We start from the raw sequence: 14,745 nt of genomic DNA, 5'->3' as shown, positions 1-14,745 counted from the left end.
AAGAGCAGATGGACAACACTGAGGTGCCTTCTGTTAGAGAGGTTAGGATGCTTATTTCTGATACATGGGTTAAGCAAATCCCACAAGACCTGGGACTGAGATTAGGAGGCATTCAATCACACAAAGGGTTCAGGGAGTTTTGAACCATCTACCAACTATCCGACTGTCTTCTTAAAGAATTAAATCCTTGGATAAATTAGCTACAGGTAGCCAGATGGGCTGTGGGCTGAAAGGCCTCCTTTCAATTGTAACATTTCGTAAAGGTGACACAGAGTATTACAAAGTACCATCTTTCCCTGCTCACATCCTTTAGACCACTGTTATACATTCTACTTTACATCAGAGTGGTTTATAAGCCTATGGCTTATTTAGGATTTGATTTTTCCTTAGTTAGGTTTTGAAGTGTCAGTTTTATAAGATCCACCGTGATTGATAAAATGACACATCTCCACCTTTCCTTCACTATGAGGAGAATTGGCAGGAAAACTTGCAATAATTGCAATAAGCATCTTCTTTGGAGCCCTTGAAAGGGTACTTTTTTTTATTAAGCTAAGCATTATACATTTCACATTCCGAAATTCACACAGTTGCATATTAGAAACTGAATTGTTAGAGTATAAAACAGATTAGAACGACAGATTTGAACTTTCTGTTCTTGGATAGATCATAACTCAGGTTAGAAAACGTTCAGTTTAAATATTACCTCGGATTTGTTTATGGCACATAAGGAGTTAGGAGTATCAGAAAATTTCCTGTTGAATAGAAACGAGACCAGTGCTTAGGGCTAGTTACAGATGGCCTTTCTCTTTCTGCCTGTGAGCGGGAGGTTGGCAATCACAAGTTTAGCAGCGTCTTGTCACTCCTCTAGCAAAAAGTCCTCTGGGCGTTACTTCTCCATTTATACAACTCCACTCCTTATTTGTAATTCTCAATGAATAAGGATTATACGGGGCATGATCTGCGTCAGTAGCCATCAGCACTCGCCATGCAGAACAACCAAAAAGAACATCTTTACAAGATTTTAGTAATCGGGGATTTAGGAGTGGGGAAGACTAGCATTATCAAGCGCTATGTCCACCAAAATTACTCCCCGAATTACAGAGCTACCATCGGTGTAGACTTCGCACTGAAAGTTTTGAACTGGGATACAGAAACTATTAGACTGCAGTTATGGGACATAGCAGGTAGGACTGTGCATGGTTTTTCTTAGCGATGATCAGTAAGGTGTTCTGAAACCTACAATCTTTTAAAATTTGCAAAGTGTGATAGGAAAGTGGATCCAATTATTCATTTTGAACGTTTTACTAATCAGGGAAAAAAATACATTTTGTATGCACGACCTTCCAGTTTTAGCCTTAATAGTAGTTCGTTAGTAAAGGTCATACACCGAATTTGCAGTATTTTTATCTAGAATACAACCATATAGTATCTCTGATAATACTGTAGGATTCATTTCCAGTTTTTGAAGTGCATGTTTTTTTGGGGGGGTGGCGGCGGTTGTTTTGCCGGGCGCTTAATTCAAATTAAATTACAGTTAGCTGTTGCCTTTGTCCATGTAAATTATGTTTGGATAAAAATAATTTTACGCAACCTTGTTATACCTTTTACGTGTAAAAAGGAGATGGATATCACGTAAGACGATTATTGTTTTGTTCATTCCTGACATTCCTTCTTGGTAGGAGAATTCACTGGTTTTCATTCCATCTGAAATTAATTATCTAATTCCACTAAATGATTTTGCAATTAAACTAATTTTACGCCTCCCAGGTCATTATCAATTGGTTATTAAATGGTACTTACAAACTCTCTTTAACAGTGGCCCTTTTGGATATTAAGTTGTTTTCTGTATTATGACACATTTAACCGTTATTAAAAAAACAGCCCTTGTTGTCTGTACTGAGAATATGTATATTTAATTTATAGATTTGTGAAAAAATATAAATAGTTGGCACTCCAATTATTATTATAAAATTGTTTTTTTAAATCTTCTATTATTCAATAGAATAATTTATTTCCAATTTAAAATACTGTTATAAGGCAAATCATAAAGTTTATACCACTACACAATATATAACAATAGATCAATAATAGTAATAATAATAATGAGAATAATGCTTAATAACTGTACATGTATGTTGGATAAAGAGAAAGGTTTTAAACCCAGTAATACTGGAACAAAAACCCTGGCCTTTAAACCAATAGTACCTGGAAACACAACTCCATCTAACAATGTAACTTTACTATAACATAAGCCTGGTAGAAAAGCATACAATTAATTGAATTAATTAATTCAATTCCCAGTTAAAAGCCTAATATGTTTTTAACCAGGATGGAGATGGGTTGTAGCTGTTATGTTTTTATTTTGTGATGTATATTTTACATTTCACTTGAGCTTATATTACGCATATGAGATCTTTTTGAGTTTCACTAAGGAATTCATGCGTACACCTAAATCTCAATAGTACATTTCTTGTCCTTTTTAAAGAACTGAAAACTTAGTCCAATGTTATAATTACCATTAATAAGACACTGACCTTTACTTTAAAGTCCTCTTGTTGAAAGAATGTTAATCAGCTTGGATTTTAAAAAAAAGTGCACATATTTCTAACCAAAGTTTGTTAAAAGTCTTTTCTTCAAAGGTTATGACTAAGGAAAGATTATACCAATCAGCAGTGTATCACCTACTCTTAGCATTCTTTCAAGTGATCACACTCGCGTGACTGTCAAAAGCTTGAGAAATTCACTGTTCCACATTGCAGAGATGTATTCTCTCGCCTCGAGGCCTTACTCAGGAGTCTGTGATATGTGTAAGTCATGTGTTTCTGTATCATGTGAGAGAGATTTCAAGCTGGTAACAGAAAGTCATTGTAATTGCTACTATGCAAGAGGTACAGTACATGGATTCTACCACGATGCATGTTAAAAAGATTCTTATATGCAAGTGCTGGATGTCATCAGAACCATTAAATAGAATTTCAATTCAATTCAAAATATGGTACTCATCCCCAGGGGGCACGACCCTGTATTGGAATTTAAAATAATGAGCTTGGCATAGGGTGGTGCAGTGGCACAGTGGTTAGCATTGCTGTGCCACAGTGGTAAGGACCTGGGTCCAATTCCACACTTGGGATGCTATCTATGTTCTTCCCGTGTTCGTGTGAGAATCCTCACACGGTCCAAAGACATGCTGGTGTGTTAAATGGCTTTTGCAAAAACTGGCCTTGGTGTGAGTATGTGTTTCTGTCTGCGTGTGCTCTGGACTGGGGTTACGTCTTGGGTGTATCCCACCTTATACTTGTTGCTTACCAGGTTAGGCTCTGGCTCAACCATGATCCTGTACTGGATAAAATACTTTAGAAAATGAATGGAGGTTGGATTAATTTTGCATAAATCTAGCATGTCATTTGGAGCTTTCTTCAGTGTTAGAAATATACATAAACTACCTAAATTTAATGTTTAAACACCTAATCCAAACAGATATTTCAGAACTGCAAATAGTGTAGTAGCTCCACAGCATGGGGTATCACTTTTCATCCCACGCAGTCTCTCTTTTCAGCCGCCCTGAGCAGCACAGAGGTTACAGCACCCTGGCTATTTAAAGTTTGTGTGTTTTCTTTTATTTGTATGAGAGAGTGGTTAAAGAGAAAAAAGTTTTCTCTTTTAAAACATTATTTTACGCTATAAGTTCAACACATCACAGTTCAAGGGGTTTTCGTGAGATATAGAAGATTTTTACCACGTTCTTCATTTACCGGATACTTACTGTTACCATTCGCTTACAATTCTTTGAGCTAAGGGAATGTACTGTACTGCACAGGCAGTTGGAAGCAACTGAAAATTTGTATTCTCTAAATGGGGAGATTATGAGGGGATGATGATGCAAGTTCAAACCTCTATGTCTTTGACAAAGTAAGCCCAACCGAATTAGTCAGAAATGAACACTGAAATGTGAACCAGAGGGAAGAGGCGGAAACTTATGTGCAAGTGCATTTTAAAACAAGAAGAGGAGGCACGTCTTTACCTAACGGGTTGCAGGATTATGGAATAAGGTACCCAGCCATGCTGTTGAAGTCAACACCCTAGCTTCCTTCAAGCTACAGCTAGATGAGATCCTTGAATCAATTAATTACTGATTACAAGATTAACCAGATGGCCCAAATGGCCTCTTTTTGTCTGTAAATGTATGTTCTTTTGTTATTTTAAGACAATCCAAAATAGAAGTAGATAGGTCTGGCAGGCAGTGTTGTGTAACTTGCATCACTGGATAGTCACAGTTAGTGGACTTCAAAGAAGCAGTAACTTCAGAAATTACCCAGGAGTTAAAAAGACGTTTCCCTGACTGTGCACATGATGATTTGTTCAAGTAGTGTCATTGCTTTTTTTCTAACTACTAACTACTTAGATTTTATCTGTCTTGGAGCAATCCCATCTACAATTTCCCAGTAAATCAGTCTTCTATATGGATGTTTTAATACAAAGATCTGAAAACTAGGTTTCTACAGTTTATTAGAATATAATTTATTAGAATGTTAAGAGCTAAACAAAAACAAAAAACAAATTAAATGCAATACATAGAGGAACGTCCATTCTGAATCAGCTAAAATGATGTTCTGTAAAAGCTTTCATATTTTAACAAATGACAAACTTTATACAAGTATTCTTCCCCACCTTATTCACATTTCTTCAAAGACAAAAGCAGAACACAGAAACAAAAGATTACTAAACTTGCTCCTCACAAGAAATAAACAGTAGGGCTAATCAAGCACATTTTGAGGATGAGAGAAAGTATCTGACTGTGCTTTTGCAATTTCTGCACTAAAAAAATGTAATCCAGCTGTGCTTCTTTCTGTAAAAAGTCTGTAATTTCTTTTAACCAGGCAGAGCGCAAGGATATCCCAATGTCCACTAACCTTGTAAAAATATTTTTGTCTGCAATTAGTCACTCACAAATAAAGCATTCTATACCTGAAGATTGATAGTACTGTAACTTGGGAATCAACATTGATCAGGATGAGGCAAAGGCTCAGTGGTAATGTTAAAAAACTACAACAATTAAACCCACAAAATACAACTCAGAAGGTCCATAATGGTTCCTGGCATTAGTAAGGTTTTATTAAGTTGAAAAAGTGAACAGTGAATGTTTATATAGAGTGACTACTACTAACACTCAGCTCTCCTAGTCTACAAAATATCTTTCCAAAATACCTGTACACTAAATTCCCTGTTACACAGCTCCATACAAACATATCCTGTGATAAATCTCAATTTAGATGCAATAAGCATTTATATATCTAGTAAACTATTCATACTGTAAAAGCTAAAGTACTGACAACCCGAAGTCTCTTATACTGTAGCTGTGTCTTTTTAAGGATATCCTCCAGCCCACATCTTAAGGGGAATCCACCATAGAACATATCTGGTATATTACAGGCGAATCAATGACACCTGTCAAACAGACTGGCTTGATCCAAGTGAGTCCAGTTAAAGTAGACCAAAGCTCCACACTTTGAGCTGATAAATATTGTAGTTTCTGCAAATGGGGCAAAATGTTTTGCTCTCTTCTGTGAAAATGTAATCTGGGAAGAGCATCCGGAAGGTTATGCTGAAGTGGCATATCCAGCTTTCTGCCTTCTTAAAAGATAAAGTATTATCTTTTTAAATAAGTTAGTTGTTAAAGAAGGAATTTAAAGTTAAAGGTACAAGGGTTATCCCTCCATTCATTCTCATAAATCCTATGTACCATCATCCTGGTTTCAGTGGGTCTGGTGGTGAGCACCAAAGGTATCAGTTTACTTTTGGAACATTTTAATAAGATCATCTCCCTTGGCACTTCACGTAGGCCAACAAGACACAGGTAAAATCACCAGCTCCTATCTTGCAGTTTGGCTACAGTAGATGTGATGTGAAGAGGTTATTCTCCTTTCTTCTCATGCTCCACCTCCTGGGTGATACTGACAGATGGCAGTTTTCTCCCTCAGCTCCTGACGTTGAGACTAGATGCTCCCAAAGTGGTACCGACAGCTTTAACATCATTGAAGAGATCAGTTTTCAGAGAACCATTTGTTTAAGGCAACCCATAATAAAATCCATCAATGAATTAACCTGTGCATCAGAAAGCAAAGAAAACTGCCCTGAACTGAATTTGACTGTAAAAAGAAAATAGAAGCTGAATATAAGAGCATCCCAATGATGCTGCAATTTTCATTTGGTAGCCAACAACACAGGAATGCTGCTTTTTACCTCACCATCTGTAAGCATGTTGCTGACTTCTATATAGCAAAGGACATCACCACAAATCATTCACAATAATATTAGTTTAGGAATGGTTCCAAAATACAGAATATGTTCTTTAAAATTTCTGTACATACTGGAGAGTAATACTTAAAAAAAACCAAAGATGCAGAATAAAAAGGATGTCTTTGCATTCCTAATTTATATTCAATTACAATGTTTAATCTTTTAAGTTTTTTAAATGACTTGAAATATTTGTCCTCTGGATTTGCAACAGGTATTTAACTCTGGTTAAATACTTTTAAAATAGAAAATATGTAGTCTTTAGCAAAAATGACTAATTATTTGGCAAAAAGCATAATATCTGTTACAGTGCTCCTAAAATATTTTGATGAAACAGTGCAAGAATACGCATGCTTCAAAAACTATTGATGTTAAACTCCAAAGGTAAAAGTATTTTGGAAAAATGTTTAAATATAAAAGTTTAATTTCATGGTATTCATTCTATGATTTATACTTTCACCCAGCTGGATTGATTCTCAGCTGAGGCATTATTTTGACCCACAGATACAATACGTTAAAGGTCGGACACAAAGAGATTACTGCCAAGCACATGATGTTAGCTGCTCATCTGATAATCCTTAATGTGAGATCACAAGGTCTATGTAACTAGTTGGTTTAGTACTGAGACTGTATTTTCAATTCATCTCTTAATGAGACAGAAACTCAAGCTACATTATACTGTAGTACTCTAGATTAATACAGAGATAGCAATGGTATTACTATGGTTTTGATTTCTAGCTAGGAAAATCCTATGTGAGCACATTTTTCACAATATGATTCTCTCGTACTTTCATTGAAAGGATGAAAAAGGACAATAAAAATGGAATTTTAATGATAAAATAAAGAGCAGTAGTAATTGTTATTCTGTGTTGGATAATGTCAGGTATTTGAGTTGACATACTTTTCCTATACTTATTGCATGGGCCATTATTGGGATGCATATGTTTTACAGTAAATACATTATTCATTTTCATTGTTCTTTCATTATGAACTAATAATCGCTAAGTGTAGTCTCATTCTTGTTTTTCCATTTTTAAGGTCAAGAGAGGTTTGGAAACATGACACGTGTTTATTACCGAGAAGCCATGGGGGCATTTATTGTCTTTGACGTGACAAGACCCTCAACATTTGAAGCAGTGACAAAATGGAAGGAGGACCTGGACTCAAAACTGACTCTATCTAATGGCAATAATGTTGCTACAGTGCTCCTGGCAAACAAATGTGATCAAGGGAGAGACGTGTTAACAAACAATGGGATCAAGATGGACCAATTCTGCAAAGAAAATGGCTTTGTGGGATGGTTTGAAACATCAGCAAAGGTAGTGGTTTCATTCTTTATACTGTATAATGTACTTAGTAATATGGTGTTTTCCCAAATGAACATCTTAAAATTACATAATCCTAAACCCAGTTCAAAATGTTATGTTTCCTAAGGTTTCTATAGTTTAGTCAATAAAACAAAGTATTTTATAGTCATTTATATCTTTCAAAATTAAAGCCATTTGATTTTCAAAATTCAGGCGTTGCTGTGTTAGTTTTTCCATACAGTTTTAGGGATTAAATAACAGTAACACATCAGTCAAATTGGTATACTGAACATTAGAGTTTTTTTCACAGCACGGACTAAGCCACAGGGAAACCACAATGTTCTCCTTTCTGCCGTGGCATGAGTTTTCTTTTATAAAACAGACATTCATTGCCATTAGAAATATTCTAAACTAAGCATAGTGATTCCCAATAGCAGTTCATCTGGCACTTTATATCTGCTGTTTTTCACTCTAGCTGAGCTGTAGTTCTCCAGGGCTAATTAATTTATTAGTTTACTTGTGTTCACTTGTTTAGACACACTAAATTTATATCTACACTCAGTCCTGAACTTCAAAAATACCCTGCTTCTTCAAGGGTACTGTTCATAATAACTGAAGCATACATAATTCGAAGCAGAGTTTATTTTTTTTCCTATTAGTGCTCCCTTTGAATTTTTTCTTAGTATAGCCTCCCAAGCCCAGGGTTCAAATGTTTGCATAATTGCATATTACTGCTACTGCTACTATTTCCACCGATGATAAGAAGTACTGTATAAGAAAAATAGGTTTTTAGCCATTTTCAACAGCAAATGTTTAAATGTGTAATTTTTGTTAGCTTTTTGTGCTCTTTTAATGAGGGTAATTTCACACAGACATGTTTATGGAATAGTTTCTATTCTGGGAGCCAGCTTGATGAAGATGTTTAAATGCTTTGGTAAACTGAAATTCTCACAGCTACTGTAAATCATTCAACATTTCTACTGAGTGTTGTTTAATGCAGAATTTAAGCCTATTCTTTTGTTTTGTAAAATACAAACCAAAAACCAAATACCCGTCTTCAATACATTAAGTATAACTTTGAATATAATTGCCTAAAACAGTGTCATTTGTGGTAACAGATAGAGAATAATATAATAATATAATATATAGAGAATATGTTGTCGGTGTTGTTACTTTAAAAGAATATTAGAAATAAATACACAGAAGAGATCATGAGCAGTATGGTACAATATGCTTAAGGATTCTTTTGAAACATCAGCTGTGATACAGTAGTAAATTAGAAATTGTGAAATTTAAACACACCTTGAACATTGGAGTGTAAGAGATAATTAATAAGTGGACAATCAGATTTTTCATAATAGCTATTGTAGGTTCTAATTCTATTGAATTAGAAAAATGAATATTACTTTTCGGATATTGATGTTATTTCAGTGAAAGTTTTAAAGTAATTTCTGTCATAAATTTAAACAGGTCACTAAGTACAGTGTGGTGTTCATTGACTATAAACCATTCTCTCGTTAATTCAGCAGACTGGCAGCACAGGCAATATGGTAGATTGTGTTTTGTAGCAACAAAGTGTGCTGGTATTAGCACAGACATTCCAGATTCTGAAAGTATCTAAGAGAAGTTAGACTTCACAGACAAATACTAGATAATTAGCTTGACTTTTGATGCATGTTATTAGCTCTTCTGTATGAACATTTTTCTTCTCCTCAGATACAGTATAAAGCTATTGTTTAGCAAAAAAAAGCCAAAACTTGATTTTGTAAACTGAAATTATTAATGTATTCCTATTTGCCTTTGGTATGTAAATGCAGATTTCACGTCGGATAATACTGTGAATCAACAACTATATCTTACTTGACCTTCAATACATTAGATTTGATTTTAAAATGACAGTGTAACCTAACTGGCATGCATACCAAACTGGTACAATAACTTGCAAAAATGGCACAACATTTCTGTCCCTACTGCTGGAAAGTCTCACCAGAGAATTCATAAGAATTCTGCTGACAGCCATGTCTTCTTTCTTTTAGAGTGTATAAAATCCTAAGCAATAGAACTGGGCTGTAAAGTGACACCAGGGAATACTATTTAATATGAGTCATGGGACCTGTGTTTTCATCTCTTTTAAATTCTAGAATGTCAGAGTTTTTATAGCACAGTCTGGGGATTAAACAAATGAACTTCGTTATTTCTTAGTAGACATTTTCCACTGAATGGCTGCAGCATGCCTCACAATGATACATAATGAGACCTTTGACAGTGTTGTGCTCTAAGAACCAATTGGTATGTAATAAAATCTTTTTTTGTTACATACAGAAATGTTCATTTCAAAAAGGCAATGCCATTAAACTAATTACAATCAGTTACAAACCTCCAAAAAACAACAGACTTATCAAAGTTTCAAAGAACTGTAGATCTACAGTAATGTGATTATGTTTATGAAAATATTTAGGTATACAGTATTAAATGGATGGCATAGCCCCATGTTCAAACAGGCAGTGGGCCTCAAAAACTGGTGTGTGATTACCAAAAATAACAGCTGAAGCAATTGATGATAGATAATATAATAATGAATCTTTACCAACCCAATTTAGTGGAGGTTAGAAGAATGTGACAGAGGCTAAGAGTTTTTGTGTAAAGCAGAGGTGTAGACATTTATAATCCAGTTCATTATCCTAGCTATCCGCAAACGTTTGAATGCAAATGAAAAAGTGAAGCATTGCAAATCTCCATTAGCTCTAGCTGTGTAAATATGTGTTTTTTTTTATTTCTTTGGAGTATTTTATTTGCATCATATACATAAAAGAAATTGCTACCCGCCAATATGTAAGAGCAATCATAATGGAATTTGGTTAAGTAGCAAAAAAACGTTTTATTTATTTTCAGTGGAATGAAAGTGAAAAGTATATTCCACCAATTACAAAATTCCTATAGCATCTTTATAAAATCTAGATGCTATACACTGATTACAGAGTAATGATTTTAAACAGCACCTCCTTTAAATATGTCCCAAGGCTATACTGTATTTAAAGATATGATTACAAGCAACAGTCTCTGCTACATGAATATTCTGTATTTTGTTCTGTTGAACTATCTGGTACAGAATGTCATACAGTACATTCTCAGACAATAATTAATGTTACCACAACCAGAAAGTTGTGGAAGAGCTAGCAGTGGCCAATGGCCAAATGTATTTCATTACATGATAGGTCCAAGGGGATTTTGTTAGAAATCAGCACTGAAGTGGGTCAGGTTTGACCATTCTTAAATTAGTTGTTGATATTAAATAGAATGCAATACTTAAATAGCAGTAGAGGTTTTGTACTTTTTTCTTGCTTCAGTGACAGCTGGTTTCATTAATTACAGAATTGTTTGGTATCTACAGTTTTTTATTGTTAATGAATCGAGTTAGAATGACATGATTAAGCTGCCGCTGTAATTACAAAATTATTCTTTTAAAGCTAAGGACTGAAGCTTTTGATTGTATTTACTTTTTGTCCTATGGGAATTTAGACAGTAATGATACTGTCTTAATTGTGCTGATGGGTACTCACAGCATTTGTTTCACTTAATAATTTCATATTGTTTATTGTTAGTCAGTATGACGTACAGTAGCATTCTTATACCATTTCCCTTCAGGCATTTGTTCTTTAAGATGTTATTTTTCTCAGAGAGAGAAATGGAGCAATATAAAGGACATTCAAATATAATTGTCAAATATACCATACTGTATAAAGGCACCAAATTCTAAAAGCAGGAACCCCTTTCTGTGTCTTCATTCTGTTGCTGTAGCTCTGAATGCCACAATGTGAATGTCGTCCTACTGAACATATAGTAGATAAGAGTTGATCATTCTTAAGCATCACTTTCAGTAATTGTTAAACATTGCAAAAAACAGGACAGTCTGTATGCAGTTGTGTTGTCGTTTTTAGTTATTTAACATTCACTAAGCAGATATTGTTATATCGCTGTCTGTGAGATTTTGACCTGTGTTTCTCATTTTAGTTCCCAGACTTCATGCTTAACCTTAAGTATATGTTTGCAATCACTATAGATATAATTATGTTCAGCATATAGAAACTGATTTTAAACATAGACATACTGTTTAAAGCAATTATTGTACTCATAATATTTGAGCTATTAAACTGCCTTCTTGACCTTATACAGTTTCCTAGCAACCAGGTGCAACCAGATGTGTTCTGATGTTGTTGGTACCATAGTTTATCCCCATGTGGGAATGAAAATCATATTTTAAGCCAGCCATTTTCTGAACGAGCTGCAACTGTGGGATTTGTGGGATTTGTACTATAGGAGCAGGTCTCTTTCTGCCGAAATAAATTAACAAAGGATTTACATGTTACCAATATTTGCAAAATTATTGATTTCACTACAAATGTGGGATATTTTGCTTTAAACATTATGCTGTGCATGGGAGTGAGTTCTAGATTGAGTCTTCCATGTATTTTTGTTTGTTAATTGCGGATTATTTCCACTGATATTTCCACGGTGCTTATTCCAGGTCCTCTAGTGTATAGCAAATTGAAAATCCCCCCGATGGGATGCTATTGATCACATAGTTCTCATAACACACATTGTTCTTAATTATTCCTTGCTAATGAACATTTCTAAAAAATACTTTTTTGAGGTTAAATTTGAATAGAATTATTGCTAATCGTGTATTGTTTTTGAAGGATTTGAAGGACTTTTTATGTTTTGGTTTGTAAGTTAGCCAAATGTTTCTGATTTTATTTGTTTTTTTCCTTTTATCAGGAGAACATAAACATAGATGAAGCTGCCAATTGCCTGGTGAAGCACATCATCTCCATTGAAAATGATATTCTGCAGTCAGAGGATCCAGATACAATTTCACCTGAGCTCAGGTCCTCAAAAAATTACACCTGCTCAGCCTGCTCTACATCCTAGAACTATCCAGATAGCTATGTGGCAATTGGGTGGATGACAGAGGTGTTCGGTTCAGAATAAAGTATTTGACCGATATGTATTTCTATCTGAGGCCTTCAATGTGTGATTCTAAAAAAATACAACACAACATTGCAAGACACAAAACATCAGAGAACTTAATTATGAAACCTAAAAAAAGTGAAGAAAAAATGTAATATATTAAAAGAGCCAAGTTAAGTTTCATAACCGGGTGGGCTGAAAGGCCTCCTTTTATTTGTAAGCATTATTGTATTTATTTTTTCCAGCGAAGGGTATTCCCTGATCTACACTAATGAATGTACAGTACTACCAAAACAGGCTCCTTGGCATATAATGCCACCCAGAGATGCTTTTGCAGAACAAAAACATCAAAACCCTTATTTTATCATTTAAAAGAAGGTATTCAGTAATGTGGGGAGTACCGTACATAACAAGAAATAAAAGTTAGAAAACATCATGCTTTTGGTTTCCAGAACAATATGAAATAAAAATTTGTATTTATTTGTTTATTTATTTTTTTGTCCTGGGAGGTCATTCTCAAGAGACTGACATTTCAACAGTTGTTAGATTATTAGTTGTATGAATTCTTGGATCATGGATACAGGCTACTAAACATTCAGTAGTCTAAAACATAATGTGTTTTTGAAAAAAAACAAAACAAAGGACAAGAGGTATCAGATTTTACACTTCTGAGGTAAAGCCTTTAGAAACAAACCCTTGAGAAGACTTCAGAGATACAGTATCTACATCTGTGCTACAACAAAAAACAAAGTATCTACACACATCACTGATACTCCCTCTGAGAGATTCCTAGGATTCCTACTGTATAAGGTGTGCTTGTGTTTACATCTGTACCTTCACAAAAAGCCAAGGACATTTCAAGACATTTAATTCTTCATTTTTTGTCTTCAGGGACTAAGGTTGTTTTTGTATGTGTATGTAATTTACTCATTACCTTTACATATGAATTAGCTGAAAAAAAATGTTAAACCATTGTATTTGCTAAACCATTTAGATTATATGAGTACATGTACAGTAAATACACAAATGTAGCAGTTTTATACTATTTTCTTTAACTATTTGTGTGCTGAGAACATTAATTAGAATTCAACTGATGGTATGTCAGTAGCTAAGCAAAAGTGTACAGTATATAAAATCTACAGTATATATGAAATACATCACATCATCACTAATTGGATAGTTTTGTTTAAAAATGTAGATATGTAGCTATTTACCCACTCTGTGTTAGCTTTATTATCACTGTTCATTGAGAGCATTTGAAAGTTATTTCTTACATAAGGCTTAAGTCCTGGGGATCTCTAGAACTGACAGTGCTGCTTAATTGTTTTGTATTTTGTGTTCTGCTACTGAAAACATTACCAAGGGTGTGTGAGAGTTTCTATAGCAACAGAGAAGCAGCCTGGAGAGACCAATGTACAGTTTTCATGGTGCTTTTTTTACTGTAAGCTACTGTACATTTTAAGAGCATTGTCAGATCATGGTAGAAATACTGTATCAGATAAAATGAACAAGAAATCATTGAAGTGAATAAAGTAGGTGGTTATAGTGTTTCATAATTTGAATGTAATACTTACTGAGGAATGCATGCTGTGGCCTGTTCAGATAGAACAACATTTACTTGACTGCTGTGATACTTTCTAAACTTTTCTACCCTAAACGCCAGCAGCCATATCAACCTGCAACTCACAACTGGCAGCCCACTGAAACTAAGCAGGTGTGAGCCTGGTCAGTACCTGTATGGAAGACCTCATGGGAAAGCTAAGGTTGCTGCTGGAAGAGGTGTTAGTGGAGCCAGTAGGAGGCGCTTACCCTGTAGTCTGTGTGGGTCCTAATGCCCCAGTATAGTGATGGGGACACTATACTGTAAAAAGGCTCCGTTCATCGGATGAGATCCTGACTCTCTGTGGTCATTAAAAATCTTGTGGTCCAAGACGTTTCTCGAAAAGAGTAGGGGTGTAAACCTGGCGTCCTGGCCAGATTTCCTAATGGCCCTTACCAATCATGGCCTCCTAATAATCCCCTCTTTGAATTGGCTTCATCACTTTGCTTTCCTCCCCACTGATAGCTGATGTGTGGTGAGCGTTCTGGTGCACTATGGCTGCTGTCGCATCATCCAGGTGGGGCTGCACATTGGTGGTGGTAGAGGGGATTCCCCATTACCTGTAAAGCACTATAT

At 35.0% G+C, this 14,745-nt stretch overlaps 1 protein-coding gene across 1 annotated transcript; it reads left to right on the top strand.

Moving 5' to 3' along the window:
• The first annotated feature begins 386 nt into the window (after positions 1-386).
• Positions 387-14,119, top strand: LOC102687004 (ras-related protein Rab-38). Its single transcript, XM_006628117.3, has 3 exons — positions 387-1,184; positions 7,333-7,613; positions 12,378-14,119. Exons 1-3 carry the CDS (start codon positions 986-988, stop codon positions 12,528-12,530), a joined length of 633 nt encoding a protein of 210 aa, XP_006628180.1. The 5' UTR covers positions 387-985; the 3' UTR covers positions 12,531-14,119.
• Positions 14,120-14,745: the final 626 nt, after the last annotated feature.

The sequence above is a fragment of the Lepisosteus oculatus genome, chromosome 5, assembly GCF_040954835.1.
Source record: "Lepisosteus oculatus isolate fLepOcu1 chromosome 5, fLepOcu1.hap2, whole genome shotgun sequence".
In the NCBI taxonomy this organism is placed as follows: Eukaryota; Metazoa; Chordata; class Actinopteri; order Semionotiformes; family Lepisosteidae; genus Lepisosteus; species Lepisosteus oculatus.
The sequence above is the reverse complement of the archived record's forward strand: the minus strand, read 5'-3'. Positions and strand labels throughout refer to the sequence as shown.

Coding starts and splice junctions, on each gene's coding strand:
- LOC102687004 (XM_006628117.3), top strand. CDS start 986: ATGCAGAACAACCAAAAAGAACATCTTTACAAGATTTTAGTAATCGGG. Junction 1,185..7,332: donor GCAGTTATGGGACATAGCAG/GTAGGACTGTGC, acceptor TCCATTTTTAAG/GTCAAGAGAGGTTTGGAAAC. Junction 7,614..12,377: donor GGTTTGAAACATCAGCAAAG/GTAGTGGTTTCA, acceptor TCCTTTTATCAG/GAGAACATAAACATAGATGA.